The sequence below is a fragment of the Mauremys reevesii genome, linkage group 5 (genome assembly GCF_016161935.1).
Source record: "Mauremys reevesii isolate NIE-2019 linkage group 5, ASM1616193v1, whole genome shotgun sequence".
Taxonomy (NCBI): domain Eukaryota; kingdom Metazoa; phylum Chordata; order Testudines; family Geoemydidae; genus Mauremys; species Mauremys reevesii.
Genome location: NC_052627.1, coordinates 136,628,067 through 136,646,180, shown reverse-complemented (window position 1 = coordinate 136,646,180; position 18,114 = coordinate 136,628,067). Strand labels below are relative to the sequence as shown.

General features: G+C 57.1%; 1 protein-coding gene across 1 annotated transcript in view; it reads left to right on the top strand.

Annotated features, from left to right (window-relative positions):
* ATP6V1B1 (ATPase H+ transporting V1 subunit B1) overlaps nt 1-14,744 on the top strand; it is a 94,087-nt gene extending 79,343 nt beyond the window's left edge. The window contains exons 7-14 of the mRNA XM_039542652.1: nt 4,516-4,617; nt 5,694-5,791; nt 7,350-7,473; nt 10,366-10,516; nt 11,841-11,923; nt 12,370-12,474; nt 12,918-13,047; nt 13,832-14,744. Coding sequence (XP_039398586.1) covers nt 4,516-4,617; nt 5,694-5,791; nt 7,350-7,473; nt 10,366-10,516; nt 11,841-11,923; nt 12,370-12,474; nt 12,918-13,047; nt 13,832-13,998 — 960 coding nt within the window. The 3' untranslated portion in view covers nt 13,999-14,744. The remainder of the gene's footprint in view (nt 1-4,515; nt 4,618-5,693; nt 5,792-7,349; nt 7,474-10,365; nt 10,517-11,840; nt 11,924-12,369; nt 12,475-12,917; nt 13,048-13,831) is intronic.
* Nucleotides 14,745-18,114: the final 3,370 nt, after the last annotated feature.

The following is an 18,114-nucleotide window of genomic DNA, read 5'->3' as shown; positions in this document are numbered from 1 at the left end:
GCTAACGGAGAGGTCTCAAAATATAACTGTAACGGGGAAATCATCATCAAGCAGGTGTGTTTCTAGTGAGGTCCCACAGTCATCTAGGCTACACCATTTTAAACATTTTTATCAACGAGAAGAAAACATAAAATCATCACTGGTAAAGTTTGCAGATGACACAAAAATTGGGGTAGTGGGAAATAATGAAGACGAGAGATCAGTGAGTAATACAGAGCAATTTTGATTGTTTGGTAAACTGGGCACAGGTAAATGATATGCATTTTAATACAGCTGCATGCAGAAGAATGGCCATATTGGGTAAGACCAATGATCCAGCTAGCCCAGTATCCAGGCTTCAGACAGTGATCAATGCCAAATGCTTCAGAGAGAATGAACGGAACAAGGCAATTAGTGAGTGATCCATCCCCTGTTGTCCACTCCCAGCTTCTGGCAGCCAGAAGTTAGGGACAGCCAGAGCATAGGGTTGCACCTCAGACAATCTTGACTAATAGCCATTGCTGGACCTATCCTCCAGGAATTTATCTAATTCTTTTTTGAGCCCAGTTATAGCTTTGGCCGTTACAACATCCCCTGGCAAGGAGTTCCGCAGGGTGACTACATCGTGTGAAGATGTACGTCCTTATGTTCGTTTTAAACCTGTTGCCTGTTCATTTCATTGGGTGACCCCTGGTTCCTACAAATATATACCTCTAGGAACAAATAATTTAGTCTATACTTACATGATGGGGGACTCTATCCTGGGAAGCAGTGACTTGGAACAAGATTTGGGGATTGTGGTGGATAATCAGCTGAACAGGAGCTCCCAGTGTGATGCTGAGGCCAAAGGGGCTAATGTGATCCTGGGATGCATAAATGGGAATCTTGAGTAAAAGAGGTTATTTGACCTCTGTATTTGGCACTAGTGTAACCACGGCTGCAATCCTGTGTCCCGGTCTGGTGCCCACAGTTCAAGAAGGATGTGGATAAATTGGAGAAGGGTTCAGAGAAGAGCTGCGAGAATGATGAAAGGATCAGAAAACTGCCTTGTAGTGATGGGCCCAAGGAGCTCAGTCTATTTAGTGGAACAAAGAGAAGGTTAAAGGTGGAGTGATCACAGTCTATAAATACCTACATGGGGAACAAATATTTGATAATTGTCTCTTCAGTCTAGCAGACAAAGGTCTGACACGATCCAGCAGCTGGAAGCTGAAGCTAGACACATTCAGACGGGCAATAAGGCGTGCATTTTGAACAGGAGAGTAATTAACCATTGGAACAATGTACCAGGTGTTGTGGTGGACTATCCGTCGCTGGCAAATTTTAAATCAAGACTGGCAGTTTGTCTAAAAGCTCGGCTCTAGGGATTACTGTGGGGCCGGTCTCTGGCCTGGGCTAGGCAGGAGGCCAGACTAGATGATCACGATGGTCCCTTCTGGCCTTGGGATCTATGAGATTCCACATGGAAGATGAAAGATGTTGTTTTTGTTTGTATGTCTCTGCACCTCCGGCACCAGTGCCCACACTCATCGGCCAATCTCTAAAAACCAGACCTGGGTTTGGAAGGGCAGAGTCTCCTGAGCTCTGTGCGCTGAGCCCAGCAAGGCCATCAAAGCCAGTGAGAGCCGAAGCCGGGCTGCGCTAGAAACGTCAAGTGGAGTTTGTGCTGAAATGCCAAGCTGCATCAGCCCCGATCAGAACCACTCGGTCGTGAACTTTGATGAACTCGAAATATCAGGTTGATCTATAAATGCAACTGGTGCTGCTGCTTTGGCAACGAACCGGAGATCCGCGGCCCAAGAGGTAATCAACCAACTTCCTCCTCTGACAGCAGCCGCACACGCCAGCCAGAGCGAGACAGTGATGCAATCGGATGGAAAACCCGGCCTGACAGATCGGGAGTGACAGACGAAAGTTAATATAATAAAGTCAGGGCCCAGTGCAATGGATGCTGCGGCAGCACAAGCCAGAGGTGGGGAGGGATCCAGGAGCAGAGCCGGCCGATAAAGGAGGGCAGGGAAATAGCCTCCGCCTCAGCCCCTCTTTTTTGGGGATCGGGGGGCGCTGGCAGGCCTGGGTCCCTGTTTTAAAGCCAGGCCTCCAACTGGTCCTACCATGATTCTGAAGCAGATTGAAAGGCAGAGTTAGTGGAGCAGATGCCCATGGTAGGTACTTACAGGAAGGATCAGGTTAGAGCATGAACTCTCATTACAGGGAGCGAGTTATAGGTCCTTCCCCACCCGCCATAACTGCCCTCTGCCCCGCATCCTCCATCACTTCCCTCTGCCTTCCCCCCACCCTCCATCCTCCATCACTGCCCCCCACCTTCCCCTCACACACCACCCAGTTCCCAACAAGGTCCCACCCCATTAGCAGAACAAGTATTATCAATCCGGTGCAGGGCATCGGCGAAGCTGCCGGCTGTCTGATGGGAAAGCAGCCCCCTGAGCCCTGGCCTGGACAAGGGCAGTGAGTGCAGGTCAGGTGGGCCGGCTTGGTGGGGAGCGCCCTCCCTCTGTAATACACCTAATAGCAACAAAACTGTACAGCACCTGGCGTGTTGGGAACAGCACAGCCAGGTCTGAGCAGGGCTCTCCCCTCCTGCGTCACTGGCTCCCCAAGCTTTTCAGCTTGTGTTTCTATCTGGAGCTCCTGCCTTTTTGGTACCAGCTGTTTAAATGCAGGCCGCAAGAGATGGGACAGGCCATGGAACTATACTCTTATAGAGGCCAAGGCAGGCTCCTCCCGAAGTCCATTCTCCAGGCTTCGTCCAGCATCGGTTTCAACAGCCCAACCATCTATCCCTCTTCTGCAGCCTACTAGATCTCACTAGGGAATGGCAGCATGAAGGCCACTAGCTCGGCTCATGCTAGGGATTGAAGACAGGCCCTTCCCAGCTGGAAGTTCGAGTTGAGCAGAAAGCCAGGCTTCAGAGCTGGGGCTGCCGCAGACTCGTCCCCTCTGTGGATCAGGCACAGAGGCAGGCAGACACATGACCCCCCACAGGCCTGTGGATAATTATTATTATTGATGTTATTTATTATTTGTACTGCCTGCAAACCCTAGTCATGGGTCAGGGCCTCACCGCGCCAGGCCCTCGCTGCGCCAGGTGCTGGACAAACACAGAAGAAAATGTTAGTCCCTGCCCTGAAGAGCTCACAGTGTAAGACAAGAGACAACAGATGGATACAGAGAGATGGTGGCGTACAAGGAAACAATCATAGAATCACAGGACTGGAAGGGACCTCGAGATGTCTTCTAATCCAGTCCCCTGCACTCATGGCAGGACTAAGTATTATCTAGACCATCCCTGACAGGGGTTTGTCTAACTTGTTTTTAAAAACCTTCAGTGACCGAGATTCCACAACCTCCCATGGCAATTTATTCCAGTGCTTAACCACCCTGACAGGAAGATTTTTCTAATGTCCAACCTAAACCTCCCTTGCTTCAGTTTAAGCCCATTGCTTCTTGTGCTACCTCAGAGGCAGTATTAGCCAGCAGGAAGGCCGGGGTCCCGTTTTTTGTACGTATTGCTGCAAAGGAGCGTTTCGGGGTGGGGGGGAGGGGGAGGAGGCTCGGGGCTGTTTACGAGGAACTGCTCCCCAGCACGTGGGGCAGCAGGGGAGGACGCACCAAGGGGCTTGTCTGAAAATGTAACAAGTGGGTGCTGGTGACAGACATCAGGAGCCGTTTGGAGATGAGCTTCGACATCTCAGTAGTGAGCGAGAGGTGGTAGGAAAGGTGGGGATTGGCCAGGTGGGGCCCTGACTGTGAAAACAAGCAGCTGGTGTTGGATGCTAGAGAAGGGGGAGGCAGTGGAGGGAGGCAAAGACAGGGGTGACGTGGTCACAGTGCCAGGCTAGGAAAACCACCTTTGCCACCATCCTCTGCGTGGAGCTGAGCGGGGTCAGGCTGCCGTTGTCCAGGCCAGAGAGAAGGCTGCTGCAGCAATCAAAAGACGCCCGGCGATGGGAGTTCTGGCTGTGCGGAGGGACGGGAACGGCCGTATCATAGAGACACGGCACAGGCAGAATCAGCAAGGGTGAGACGTAGCTGGAGGTGGGGACCTAGAAAGATGGCCGAGCCAAAGGGGGCGCCCGGTTCTGCACCTGAGTGACAGGCAGGACAGTGGTGTCCACGATGCTGGAGAACGGCAGTGCTTGGGAAGCAGCAAAGAATCCTGTGGCACCTTATGGAGGAGATTAGGATTCAGCCTCCATTTTCCTTTCCTTAGCAACATCCTGTGACTCAGCCCTCTTCTGTTACCTCCCTCAAATACTCCCAGAGGCAGTTTCCATGCTCCCCCGGCTCTGTATTTGCTGTGGTTTGACCAAGCTTCAGTCTCCGTCAGCCAAATTCTTCGCTGGCGTAATGCGGCTGGCTTCCGTGGAGTTACGCCAGCATGCAGTTTGGCCCCCGGATCTGAGATGGGCCGGATCCAGAGCCCAAGTGAGCTGGCGGCCTGGGCATCGGGCTCTGAGGCCGGGCTGAGGTGCCCGTCTCTGGGTCTGAGCCCTGCGTCTCTCCCCCCGGCAGATCGCCGCACAGATCTGTAGACAGGCCGGCCTGGTGAAAAAGTCCAAGGATGTGATGGACTATCATGAAGACAACTTCGCCATCGTCTTCGCAGCCATGGGGGTGAGTCCGACCGGGGGCTGGTGGGGACGGCGCAGGCCTCCCAGCTCCGTGCAGGGCCTTGCCTCAGGCAGCAGGTCCCGGGGCGGAGGGCTGGGGACAGCCTCAGCAGCACAGGCTGCTGGGAGGGTGTCTCACCAGCTGGGCCCCTTGCAGCCCCATGCAGCAAGGCTCTGAGGGTGCCCTGGACTAGAGGTTTGGGTCAAACCCAGAGCCAGGTGTCCAGACCTTGGCTGGGGACCTGGGGGTCACAGTCATCGTGCTGGGGCTGGGTTCGGGGACAAATCTGGGGAGCTCAGGCTCAGGGCTGAGTCTGGGGCTGAGCTTTGGGATCAGCCAGGGCCCTCGGGCAGGGGCATCCCTGCGGCCCAGGGTTTGGGGCTGAGCCCAGGCCAGCGGGTTCGGGGACAGCCCAGCCACTGGAGGGTCAGCACGAGCGTGGGAGGATCCGACGTCCTGCCTTGGTCTCAGGGCCAAGGGCTTTGGGAACTGCTCCTCGGCAGAGCGAGAGGTCAGTGGGGAAACAGGCTAAGCCCTGGAACTGCCTCCCGGCCCCCTCGGGCTGGACCCGGGGCCAGGGAGAATCCCCCCTGTAAAGAGCCGGGTGGTCGAGATCGGCAGCACTGTGCTCCCCCCTGCTGGACAGCTGTGTCCTTGCAACCTGCTCTGCTCCCCGGCCCCACACCGCTCCCTGCCCCTGGCACCGGCTGCTTCCTCCAGAGACGGTGCCTGGAGACCCAGCGCCATGCGGAGAGGTGCCCTGCAGCCAGGCCAGTGCCCCAAGGCGCTCCGTGCCACAGCAGCCTGCCCCATCCTGGCAGGCCCTTGTGCTGCGTCCCCAGGGTGACATGGGCCCAGAGGAGTAAGAGCAGAAAGGAATTAAAAGAGACAAGTTATTCTGAAGAGGCTGGGGTGGGAACCGGAGTCTGGGACTCAGGACACCTGGGTTCTAGTCCCTGCTCTGACTCCCTGTGGGACTGTGGGTGAGTCCCTGCCCTCCCCTGGCCTCAGTTTCCCCATCTGTACAATGGGGACTGTTGTGTTGCTCAGCCCCGCCCCGTTGTGGATGTGATTGGCAGGTGAACATGGAAACTGCCCGTTTCTTCAAGTCGGACTTCGAGGAGAACGGCTCCATGGAGAACGTGTGCCTCTTCCTGAACCTCGCCAACGACCCCACGTGAGTACAGCCCCTGCCTGCCATCAAGGGAACTGCACCAGATCAGGCCCCATTAACCATAACACGCCCGGCCCCCTGCCTTTTGTTCTGCACATGTGCAGCACCTAGCGCAACGGGGTGCAGTCCATGGCTGGGGTGCCTGAACACTACCGTAATACACCTAATAGCAACAAAACTGTACAGCACCTAGCGCAACGGGGTGCAGTCCATGGCTGGGGTGCCTAAACACTACCGTAATACACCTAATAGCAACAAAACTGTACAGCACCTAGCGCAACAGGGTGTAGTCCATGGCTGGGCTCCTGGGCACTACCGTAATACACCTAATAGCAATAAAACTGTACAGTACCTAGCGCAACGGGGTGCATCCATGGCTGGGGCTCCTGGGCACTACCGTAATACAGCTAATAGCAATTAAGTCGTACAGCGCCAAGCACGATGGGGTCCTGGTCTATGTCAGGGTTGCCTGGGCCCTATTGTAGTACAAATAAATTAATGATACTGAGACCTGGGCGGCTACAGGCATCCTCGTCTTGGCTCTGATCTCCCTCACTGTGGTGTAAAGCTGGAGTAACCCTGTGGAAGTTGATGGAATTGCTCCAGTGTAAGTGAGAGGAGGGTCAGAGCCACTGGGCCTAGTTATCTCTGGAGTAATTCTACTGAGGTCAGTAGGCCCAATCCCCCATTGCATTATGGGCCCAAATGCCACTCTGGGGAGGAGCTCGTCTCTTTGGGCGAAGCTCACGCTCCTCTGCCATGCGGTTCATGCCACATGGGTGCTACAGATCCAGCAGCCCTCCTCCTGCATCAGGAGGAAACCACCGGTAACTAGAAGGTGCCTCTACTCCTGCCAGGGGCACCAGTCCTGCTGAGGGGCCAATCTAGCATTGACTCCAATGGGAGCAGAGCCTCGGCTCCCCTTGACTCCAGCTAGAGTGGATGCTGCCCGGCCCCTTGCAGATTTCAAGCCCTTTCGCAATGTCCATCCCCATTCCCCCTCATCCCTTTGCTGGGTGGGGCGGCTAGGACACATTGCAATGCAGCCTGGTGGCCAGTGGCGGAGAGGGAACACAGCCAAAGGTTGGCTCACCCAGATCAGGGTCCCTGCCATGCCAGGGGATGGCCCAGTTCCTACTGAGAGTGTAACATACGGGCTGGTGTGCGTACACGGCTGCCCTCTGCTAGATAGACTCAGCACTGCTCCCCGGCACGTCCTAGCCCAGCTGCGGCTCCCAGCAAGGGGAGCGTCATCTCCTAGCTCAGTGGGGAGGGGCTGGTTTGCGGGTCAGGAGGTTCTGGGCTCGCTCTGCATGGCCCAGGGGTGCAGCCGTGCTGTTCCAGCTCCCCGCCGGTGTGTGCCGATGCTGTCCGCAGGCTTGGGGTGCTCGCCATTGGGGGAAGGGGAACTACGAGGTGAGCGAGAGTGGGGCCATCTGATGCCCAGAGGGGATTGGCCCCCGGGTAACCTGGTCTCTCTGGGGAACGGCGTGGCTGTGGTGAACGCGCTTTCAGGGGACGTCCCAGACCAGCCTCCGCTACCGGCCGTCTCCTCCCGCAGGATCGAGCGCATCATCACCCCGCGCCTGGCGCTGACCACCGCCGAGTTCCTGGCCTACCAGTGCGAGAAGCATGTCCTGGTGATCCTGACCGACATGAGCTCCTACGCCGAGGCCCTGCGGGAGGTCAGTACGGCGACGCTGCCCATCCTGACGCCGCAGCTGGACTCAGGCCACAGCCTTCCCAAGAGCTGGAGGCGCCTGTGAACGGGCCGCACTGGGTCCCACTGCCCAGGGAGGGCCAGACTGTCCCCGGCAATCAGCTCCCAGCAACTCCCACTGAGGCAGGTGAACAAGCAGCGGGAGCTGCCGGGAGCTGAGGCCTTCATCAAACCCAGTCGCTTCCTTTGGGCTCCTAAATGAGAGACAAATGCTTTGGAGACTCTGCTCCAAACGGGAAACTCAGGGGTGATGTGACCCTGTTCCCCTGCCTGTGTCAGGCTCCCGTCCACTCCCTTCCAGCTGCTCCCATCCCCCTCCCGACACACATTGTCACATACACCCGGGGGGGTGGGGGCTGGCAGGTTGGGGTGAACGTGGCCAACTCTCTCCCACAACCTTCTGGGACTCGCTTTCCTCGCTACGCTCCTTCCTTCTGGCTCCTCGGGCCTCACCCCCCGGCTGCACCCCGCATCCAACGGCCACAGGGTAACGTGCATTGCAGGGCGCTGGGGAAGGGGAAAGTGACTCCAGTCCACGCTTGCCTCTGTCCTGGGGCCACATTTGTGGTTCCCGTCGGGTGTCCTCCCTCGGGCCCTGAACCTGGAGATCGCTAATCTGAGCAAACCGCCTGGCTGGCAGCCCAGTGACCGGCCAGCGAGGGGTCCTAGGCAGTGCCAAGGGTTTTCGGAGGCATCGTGGCAAAGGCGAGTTATCAGGAGGGGTTTGAAGGAGAACAGAGGTCGCTCTGTGGATGTTGCTGGGGAGCTCCTCCCGAGCGCGAGGGGCGGCAGGGGGGAAACACAAGGGGGCTGGTGTGAAAACTTGCCAGGTGGACGATGGTGGCGCACGCCCATCGGAGCCGAGCACCCACAGCGTGACGGCAAAGGAGAGGTAATGGAGCCTCAGAAGCGAAGACAAGCGGCTTGTGTGCGATGCGAACAGGCCGGGAGAGCAAAGCAAGGGGGGACGGGCTCAAAGCGGCTGACTGGGAGACTGATCTTTGCAGCAGACCCCGAATGGGTCTGAGCGGGGCAAGATGGCGTTTGTCGAGGCCGGCGAGAAGGACGCTGCACGTGGGGAGAGCCTGGGGGAGTTTTACGGTGTGGCTGCAGGAAAGGCAGAGAGAATCAGCCGGGTTAATCTGTTCACACTAACAGCCCTGGTTCAATAGCTCAATCAGTCAGGCCCTGTCCTGTTACACCTGGAGGCCTGGGCTCGGTCCCCACGCAGTGACCCTGCCAGGGGGCATCCACCAATGGAATGGCCCGAATGTGGGTTACACCGTGCCCCCGGGTCAGGGGGCTCCCTGTGGATGGGAGGCTTTTCAAAGCTCGGGCAGAGGTGCAACCCGCTGTCCTTTGAAACATCCATCTCCGCTGGGAGGGCAGTTTCCCTTCCCGGGGGGAGAGCTGAGCTTCAGAGGCTGGGTTTTATTTTGCCGGGGCATCTTCTCGCCCCAGAGCCATTTACCTGACCCAGTAAAACAGAGCACTCAGCGATTCACATGCACCCAGCCCCAGAGAGCGCTGCTGACCAGCCCTCTCCAGAGCGAACCCGGCACTGGGGGAAGGGGCCAGCCCGCTGGATCGCAGTGGGAGGAGGACAGCATGGGTTGTCCCTCAGGCAGAAAGAAACTGGGATGAACTAAGCGCAGGGGGAACCCAAAGGCGGGGCAGGAATGCGATCCGAAGTGCGGCAGGAGTGGGCCACTGGGCAGAGAGCTGTGGAGGGGGCAGGCTCACCAGGCCTGGGGGCAGAATCGCACAGGAGGGGCGCTGCTCAGTCAGTGCCCTCAGCCGGGATCCACCAGAGGGGGGCGCTGCAGCTACGGAACAGCCGGGCAGGGGGAGCATCCTGCTCCGTGTCACAGACCCGGTGATGGTGCCGAAGCTGGGACAGGTCTTCCCCACGCGGCCCCTCGGCGGATCCCAGGAGGGTGGGACCCACGACCGCTGTCCTGCAGCAGTAACTCTTGCTCCCCGCTCTTCCTGATGGGGGCTAATTTCTTCTTGATGGGGGCTAATTTAGCTACAACGAGTCAGGAAAAAGATCTTGGAGTCATCATGGATAGTTCTCTGAAGATGTCCACGCAGTGTGCAGAGGGGGTCAAAAAAGCAAACAGGACGTTAGGAATCATTAAAAAGGGGATAGAGAATAAGACTGAGAATATATTATTGCCCTTATATAAATCCATGGTACGCCCACATCTGGAATACTGTGTACAGATGTGGTCTCCTCACCTCAAAAAAGATATTCTAGCACTAGAAAAGGTTCAGAAAAGAGCAACTAAAATGATTAGGGGTTTAGAGAGGGTCCCATATGAGGAAAGATTAAAGAGGCTAGGACTCTTCAGTTTGGAAAAGAGGAGACTAAGGGGGGACATGATAGAGGTATATAAAATCATGAGTGATGTTGAGAAAGTGGATAAGGAAAAGTTATTTACTTATTCCCATAATACAAGAACTAGGGGTCACCAAATGAAATTAATAGGCAGCAGGTTTAAAACAAATAAAAGGAAGTTCTTCACGCAGCGCACAGTCAACTTGTGGAACTCCTTACCTGAGGAGGTTGTGAAGGCTAGGACTATAACAATGTTTAAAAGGGGACTGGATAAATTCATGGTGGCTAAGTCCATTAATGGCTATTAGCCAGGATGGGTAAGGAATGGTGTCCCTAGCCTCTGTTTGTCAGAGGATGGAGATGGATGGCAGGAGAGAGATCACTTGATCATTGCCTGTTAGGTTCACTCCCTCTGGGGCACCTGGCATTGGCCACTGTCGGTAGACAGATACTGGGCTAGATGGACCTTTGGTCTGACCCGGTACGGCCGTTCTTATGTTCTTACGTTCCCCTTAGGTGTCAGCAGCCAGGGAGGAGGTGCCAGGCCGCAGGGGCTTCCCTGGCTACATGTACACCGACCTGGCCACCATCTATGAGCGCGCCGGGCGCGTGGAGGGGAGGAACGGCTCCATCACACAGATCCCCATTCTAACCATGCCCAACGACGGTGAGCGGCACAGGGCAAAGGGCACACGGCGGGCCAGCCCACGGCCCCCCCGGCAGTCAGGCCCCAGCGGGTGCCGGGGGCATCAGCACGTTGCTCAGTGATTTGCTGCTGCTGCATTAGCAGCCAGGATCCCAACCAGTGGCCACGACCCACACCTGATGGGGGGAGGGATCTCAGCAGGCGGCTGTGCCTGCGCACCCGATGGGGGGGATCCCAGCAAGCTGCTGTGCCCCCATGCTCTCCCCCACACTGATTTTGATCCCTGCAGAGATGTGGGGGTGTCGGACTCAGCTGATTCCCCAGGGAGCAGGGCGAGAGCCAGCCTCCTTCAGCACCCAAAACACCAGCTGTGGGCTAATGGACACCAGCCTTGGCTTCGGCTAGCAGTGGTAGATCCTTTATCCTCTCCGCGGCCCAGCCACCAGAGGGCAGCACTGCTCACTGACTCCTGCCTGCTGCACACAGGTCTCCCAGGGCCCTCTGGGGGACCCGGGCTGCGGCTGTTTCTCTCCTGGCGGAGCCTGGCCCTTGAGCGTAGCAGAAGCAGGAAATGGAAAGAGGGAAGCTGCTGCCCAGGCATGACTTCCGCCCCCGCCTCCCAATTCCTTATCTGAGGTCCCACAAGTTCCCCTATTCGCAAGAATCACTCAGGCTGCAGCCCTCCCTGCTGTCCCCCCACCTTCCCCCCCCAGCCGTCAGCATCCTGTCAGGAGGGAGGGGATGGTGGCCGAATGCGGCTCCGAAGTCCTTTACACGGGGGAGCGCCCTGGGGAGCTGCCAGAAGGTGGAGCCCACGTGGGCTTTTCCTGGGATTGTTCCAGGGTGGTGTTCTCCCCTGAGCTGCAGCTCTGCCCCCCACAAGCCCTGCATCCCCTGGGGCCAGCAGGAGGCCAGGCTGTTTGCACTGGGGCCCTGCATCAGCACCGGGCCCCGATCCGGCTCCCTGATCACACAGTTTCATGGCAAGCACCGAATTGTCCATCCATGGTAACATATCTGTCAGCTAGGGGCTGAGCCGTCCAGTCAGGGAGAAGCACTGCCATGTGACTGGCACCTGTAACAATCCGTCGGGAATGGAGACGGTCCAAGAGCTAATATTTGCGCCCGCTTCCCTACCTGCCAGGGCCGGCGTTCTGGCCGAGGGTGCCGGGTGGTCTTGTGGGTGGGGTGGTCCTGCCCAGGGCAATTCCCTCAGGCCGGGCATAGGCTGGCATCCAGGGCCTGGTGAAGTGAGCCACGCCAGCTGTCAGAGGGTGGGGTCCTTGCGGCGGGGGCCCTTGGCAGGCCTCACAGGCTACCATTGGCTCTGTCTTTTCCTTCCCAGACATCACCCACCCCATCCCCGACTTGACAGGCTTCATCACGGAAGGGCAGGTGTACGTGGACAGACAGCTCCATAACAGACAGGTTCGCCGCCCCCCGAATCCGAGAGCCCCTCCTTCCGCCCCTGTGTCTCAGGGTGGAGCAGCGGGCTCAGGCTCTGACCGCAGCCAGGGAAACCCACTGCCAAAGGGGACGACCCCAAGGCTGGAACCGCAGGGGCGCACGGAGCCGTGGCTTTGGGGGTGCTGGGGTGCTGACTGGCTAGTGAGGGAGCACACGATAAAGAGAGGCCAGATCTACTGCCCAGGGCACAAACCTGGGTGCCAGGAACTCCACCCTTCTAATGCCAGCTGGCCACTGGCCGCTCCTGTGAGCCTGGGCGAATGGCTGTAAAACAGGGCTCACAATCCCCATCTCCTGCCAGGGTTTCTTGTGGAGGGTTCACTAGCGGGTGTCCGGCCAGCACTTACCACACCCGCCGCGCAGGGCGTGCTAAGGGTGTCGTGTTCATGTGCTTTCTGCCCCCACAGATCTACCCCCCCATAAACGTGCTGCCCTCCCTGTCCCGCCTGATGAAGTCGGCCATCGGAGAGGGCATGACTCGGAAGGATCATGGTGACGTGTCCAACCAGCTGGTAAGTGCAGCAATAGGGGGTAGAAATAATTTGCTACGTCAGCCCCACTCACTGAGGGATTCTCCATCCCGACCCCTCTCTCCTTCCCCTTCATACGGACAGCTGGAGGCTGCCCTCAGCCACACCGGCAGTGAACCAGGGTAAGTGCGCTGACGTCCCCAGAGGAAGTATGGTCCAGTGGTTAGGCTGATAGCTTGGGACCCTCAGGTCAATTCCCTGCTCTGCCCCAGACTTCCAGCATCCTAGGATCGGGTCTCTGCTTCGGTTCCTTACATGCAAATTGAAGATAACAGCCCTGCCTGGGGGATAATCTATCTTACATGGCGCCCAGCACTGTAGTATCTGGGCCCCTTGCAGTCTTCAGTGGATTCCTCCCCACGTGCCCCTGTTGCGAGTTCTCCAGCACCCCATTCACCGGCCCATCCTTTCGCTCGCACCCCCAGTACGCCTGCTACGCCATAGGCAAGGACGTGCAGGCCATGAAGGCCGTGGTCGGGGAGGAGGCGCTGTCGGCCGATGACCTGCTGTACCTGGAGTTCCTGCAGAAGTTTGAGAAGCAGTTCATCGCCCAGGGTAAGGAGCCCGGCTTCCAGCTCCACGCACAGGCGCCCAGCAGGCAGGCAGAGCCCACGCGTCTGCAGCAGGGCGGGGAAGGGCACGGCTGAAGCAAGCCACTGTGTTTGCTACAGAGTACGGGCTCAGGGTCCCCGCTTGCTATGCCTTGGCTCGCAGGCAGGCCTGGCGGCCCGGCACCCCCCTTCCACAGAGAGCCCACAACCGAGTGGTGCTCAGTGCAAAGAAACCCACGGTGGAGCCGACGTCGGGCTTTGCAGGCACAGCCTACAGCCAGCTCAGGACAGCAGGGCCTGAAAGCTCCCGTCAGAAAAAACTGTGTAGCCCTAGTCTCCAGAATCCCATTCTCCAGCCTGCCCCAAGGCCCCAGGGCCCCCTGGCCATTCTCCAGTCTCTCCTGGGGCCCGGGGCCCCCTGGTTGTTCTCCAGCCTCTCCCAGGGGCGCCTGGCCGTTCTCCAGCTCCTCCTGGGGCCAGGGACTCCCTAGCCATTCTCCAGACCGTCCTGGGGCCCCCTGGCCATTCTCCAGACTGTCCTGGGGCCCCCTGGCCATTCTCCAGCCCCTCCCAGGGGCCTGGGTGTCCCTGGCCATTTTCTAGGCCTTAGTGGGGTGTGAGGCTCTTTAGCCCTTTCGACCCTCCTGGTGCTCACGTATCTCTAGCCGTTCTCCAGACCAGCTTGGGGTGCAGTTTCTAGCCCCTCCTGGGGCCTGGTTTAGGTGTCCACCCTGGGGCCCCAGGTGTCTGCAACCAGTCTCCCAACATGCCTCTGTCCCACTCGCCAGGCCCCTACGACAACAGAACCATCTTCGAATCGCTGGACATTGGCTGGCAGCTGCTCCGCATCTTCCCGAAGGAGCTGCTAAAGCGGATCCCCGAGAGCATCCTGGCCGAGTACTACCCGCGGGAGGCCAAAGCGCCAGGCCTGCAGCACCACGACACGGCCCTGTAACCGCCTGCTCCGCTGCGGGCCAGCCCCTCGCTCAGAGCCCAGTTACCAGCTCCTGTCACCCCCTTTGGGCCCCACGGCGGGTGTATTTATGTCAAGGAACAGCCCCTGGTACTGATGAGATGGCTCTGCGGCTGGGTGGGCTGCGTGGTATTTACACAGCCGGCAGCTAGTGTGCTCTGTGCTGTCCCAGAGTTGCTGTCCCAGCACGCCCCCTTGTGGCTGGAGGTAGTGATGCCACAGACCTGCCTCAGTTTCCCCATGGCAATTTTCGGCCTGCTCTGGCTGTAAAGGTGACTGGCCCTCCTGCCCAGCCACTGGAAAACATTCCACTTCCTTTGGGGGGTTGCTATTATTGGAAACCAAAGGTCTTTTCAGCCAACGAGGTCCAAATCAATACCCGAAAAGAGCCCTAGAGTGCCCCCCACCCCTGCCCTGGGGTGCCTGGGTCCCTCCCTCCCAGCTCTCCTCCCTATGCTTCTGGCTCCAGTCTTCCCAGCACGGCCACAGCCCCTGTCCCCGCTTGGCCTTAAGCCACAGCAAAGCAGCCTGTTGTACCGCACAGTCCTGCCAGGCGTTCTTCTCATGGAGAGAGATCGCTTCCCACCACCTGCCCTGGGCCAGGAATCCCGGTTTGCGCCCCCTGGCCTCAGCAGCTCCAGGCCTGACCAGCCATCGCTATTTACAATGTACCATGGGCTGGGACCCGCAACGGTGAGCGGCTAATTAACTTTCAGTAAAAAAAATGTCGGGGAAAAAATCTGTCTCTGGCTCTTTAATTGGGACATGAGGGACCCTGTTTGGAAACGAGCCCCAGCCTTTAGGGGGTGTTGAAAAAGTGCCATCCCCCCCCCGGGCGGTCGGCTCTCACCAGCTAACCCTGCATCCCCACTTTCCAGCTGATCGCAGGGCGGTCGCACAGGTTTAACTACATCAGGTCTTAGCCCGAAGGCTGTGAAGCCAAGGCCTGGCAGAGGGTGTGGGTCGGAACGAGGAAGTTCCAGCCCGTCCCGGTCTCTGGAGTAATGCCGAGTGACATCAGAAGCGAAGGAGAGGAAAACAGGCTCCAAAAGCTGCTGGCGCTGGTTGCTCTGGAGTCACATGAGAGCTTGGGGATGTCCTGGGCAATTGTGTCCACCCTGACCTGGCGCACTGGCCGGTTCCTGAGCAAAGGAACGAACGCTGTGGTGTTAGAGAAGCCTGGTGGGGCACGTGGGGGCAGAAACATATTGACAACAGGTGATGGGATCATTGCCTGAGGCAACATGCCACTGTGTGGGCCCTTCCCGCGTGGAGCCCTGCTCCTGTGGGAAGCTGGAGGTGAGCAGCGCTTTGTACATGAGGGAACATCTCAGACCTGAGCTCCATCCACCAACAGAACGTTGCATGGCCTTGGATCCGAGCAGGGGAGACTTTCCTATAAACATTGGACATGTTTAGCACAGTCCCCACTGCTGGCCTCTCCCCAGACACAGCCGGGACCAGATACCCCCGGTCCCCTTTCCCTTGCAGCTCCACACGCTGCGTCTCAGCCCAAGGACAGTTACAGGACTTAGACTGGGATGCTTCTGAGATCACTGTCGGTCCATGTGGGGCCGTGACTGACGGGGCCAGGGCAGGTGGACCTGGGAGCTGAGTGGCAGAGAAGCCCGGGCCACCTGGCACGCAGGAAGAAGAGGGCACCGTACGGCTCCTGACGGTTTGGCCTAAGACTTTATGCTCTGAAACGAACACAGCACGTATAACCCGATGCAGGGAGGCTTCGGCGCAGGGAGGCTTATGCACAGACTATTTCAAGGGGAGATGGCTCAGGAGCTGGGTGGAGCCTGGGCTCCGCAGGCCGCTCGGCTGCTGTGGACTTGTGATGAAATCAAGCCCAGCACTAATGAGTGAGGTGCCCGTTGCCATCACTTAGTGTCAGGGAACGGGGCCTGCAGCAGAGCCCGTCTCCAGGCTACCGAACGAACACAGCTGGCCTGGAGTCAGCTGCCTGATGGCTGCACCGCCTGGCTGGCCGGTGGGAGGAGGCAGCAGACTGGCTCCTAAACCCAGCAGCAGCAGCAGTTCAGTGGCTGCTCAAAGCACTCACCCAGGGCCGTGATAGCTCCTGTGCTTGCCTTGGTCCAACCTTGCCCCGCCTTGTTGCTCTCTAGGTAACCTGGCTCTGGTCATCCGCCTCTGGCCCTGCCGCTGACCATGGGCTGCTATTCCTGACTAAAACAACCAGGAATCCTTGTGGCACCTTAGAGACTAGCATTTATTTGGGCATAAGCTTTCGAGGGCTACAGCCCACTTCATCAGATGCATGGAGTGAAAAATACAGTAAGCAGAATATATAGCCTAGCACATGAAAAGATAGGAGTTGCCTTACCAAGTGGCGGGGGGGGGGGGGTCAGTGCTAATGAGCCAGTTCAATTAAGGTGGAAGTGGCCTATTCTCAATAGCTGACAAGAAGGGGTGAATACCAAGGGAGGGGAACTTACTTTTGTAGTGCTAATGAGGCCAATGCAATCAAGGTGGCCCATTTCCAAGAGTTGATAAGAAGGTGTGAGTATCCGCAGAGGGAAAATTACTTTACTGACTCCTGCCCACGTCCTGGTCTCTGACACCAAGGGAGAGCAATTTGCCCATGGATCAAACACATAATGTGAAGTTTTGCGGCGCACATTGCTATTATTAGCAGGTATTCAGCACTGACCTTGCAACATAGGAAGCCACAGAGTGGCTCAAATCCGAGTAACCCCTCTATGGCAAAAAGAACAGGAGTACTTGTGGCACCTTAAAGACTAACAAATTTATTTTAGCATGAGCTTTCGTGAGCTACAGCCCACTTCTTCGGATGCATAGAATGGAACACACGGACAGGAGATATTTATACATACAGAGAACATACAGAGAACAAAGGTGGAAGTATGCATAACAACAGGAAAAGTTTTGACTTTTGTTATGCATACTTCCACCTTTTCATGTTCTCTGTATGTATAAATATCCCCTGTCTGTGTGTTCCATTCTATGCATCCGAAGAAGTGAGCTGTAGCTCACGAAAGCTCATGCTAAAATAAATTTGTTAGCTTTAAGGTGCCACAAGTACTCCTGTTCTTTTTGCGGATACAGACTAACACGGCTGCTACTCTGAAACCCTCTATGGCAGTGGCTAGTATCAGGTATTGCAGAGGAAGGCATAAGAACCCAGCAGTAGCAGCTGAGGGATAATCTGCCCCCATGCCATGAAGGCTTCCTGTCATGATCCCTAATGTTAGAGACTGGCTTAAGCCCAGAAGAAGGAGGTTTTATGCCCCTGCAAAATGAGTTCACATTAGCTGTTACAACTGGCTGTTCGTTATATGCAAAATCCAGTCCCACTTTCAATCTTGCTAAATTCTAGGTTTCAGTTACATCCTGTGGCAGTGAGTTCCACTGGTGAATTGGCTGTTAGATGACAAAGCGCTTCTTTTTAGTTCCCGTTATCTGATGTAAAGGTCCTGTTTAGTCCCTGGAGTATCCCAGCTCTGGCTCCCCTATTCTAGTCATGAATAGACTAGACATGAATTGAACCAGCTTGGCTCAAGAAGAACAGAGGGGGAAGGCTGTCTGGTATGAAGAACCTCCTGGAGATGTACCAATTAAGGGCCAAAGTTATCCTTGATGTAACTCACTAAAGCCGGCACAGTTGCCCCAGGGATGAGTTTGATCCTGAGAGAGGAGTGATTGTGCAGCTCGCCGGGGGGGCAGAGGGAGAGATGTGATTGCTGTTACAACTAGATTCGATCTGAATTCCACTTGCCCCACTGCCCTTTCCCTGGAAATCCGAGCTCCCGAATGCACCGTGCGCCCCCGGGAGGCCTATGTTACTGCACTCCCTGCTGATTAACTAGCATGAACTCGGATTTCAGAGGATTTCCAGGGTCGGGGAGAGAAAAGGGGAGGGAAAGGGGACGTAGCTGCAGGAGACAGGAGCCACTTTGGCGCTGGTTGAGCTCTTCCTGGCACTGGCAGCCCCAGGTGCTGCAGTGACAGTACAAATGGAGAGGGGTATGACCGGCTGCCTCCAACCACGGGCCACTGTCAGCTTGATATACTCTGCAGGGACTTTTCAGGGTCCATAAACCTAGTGAGGGC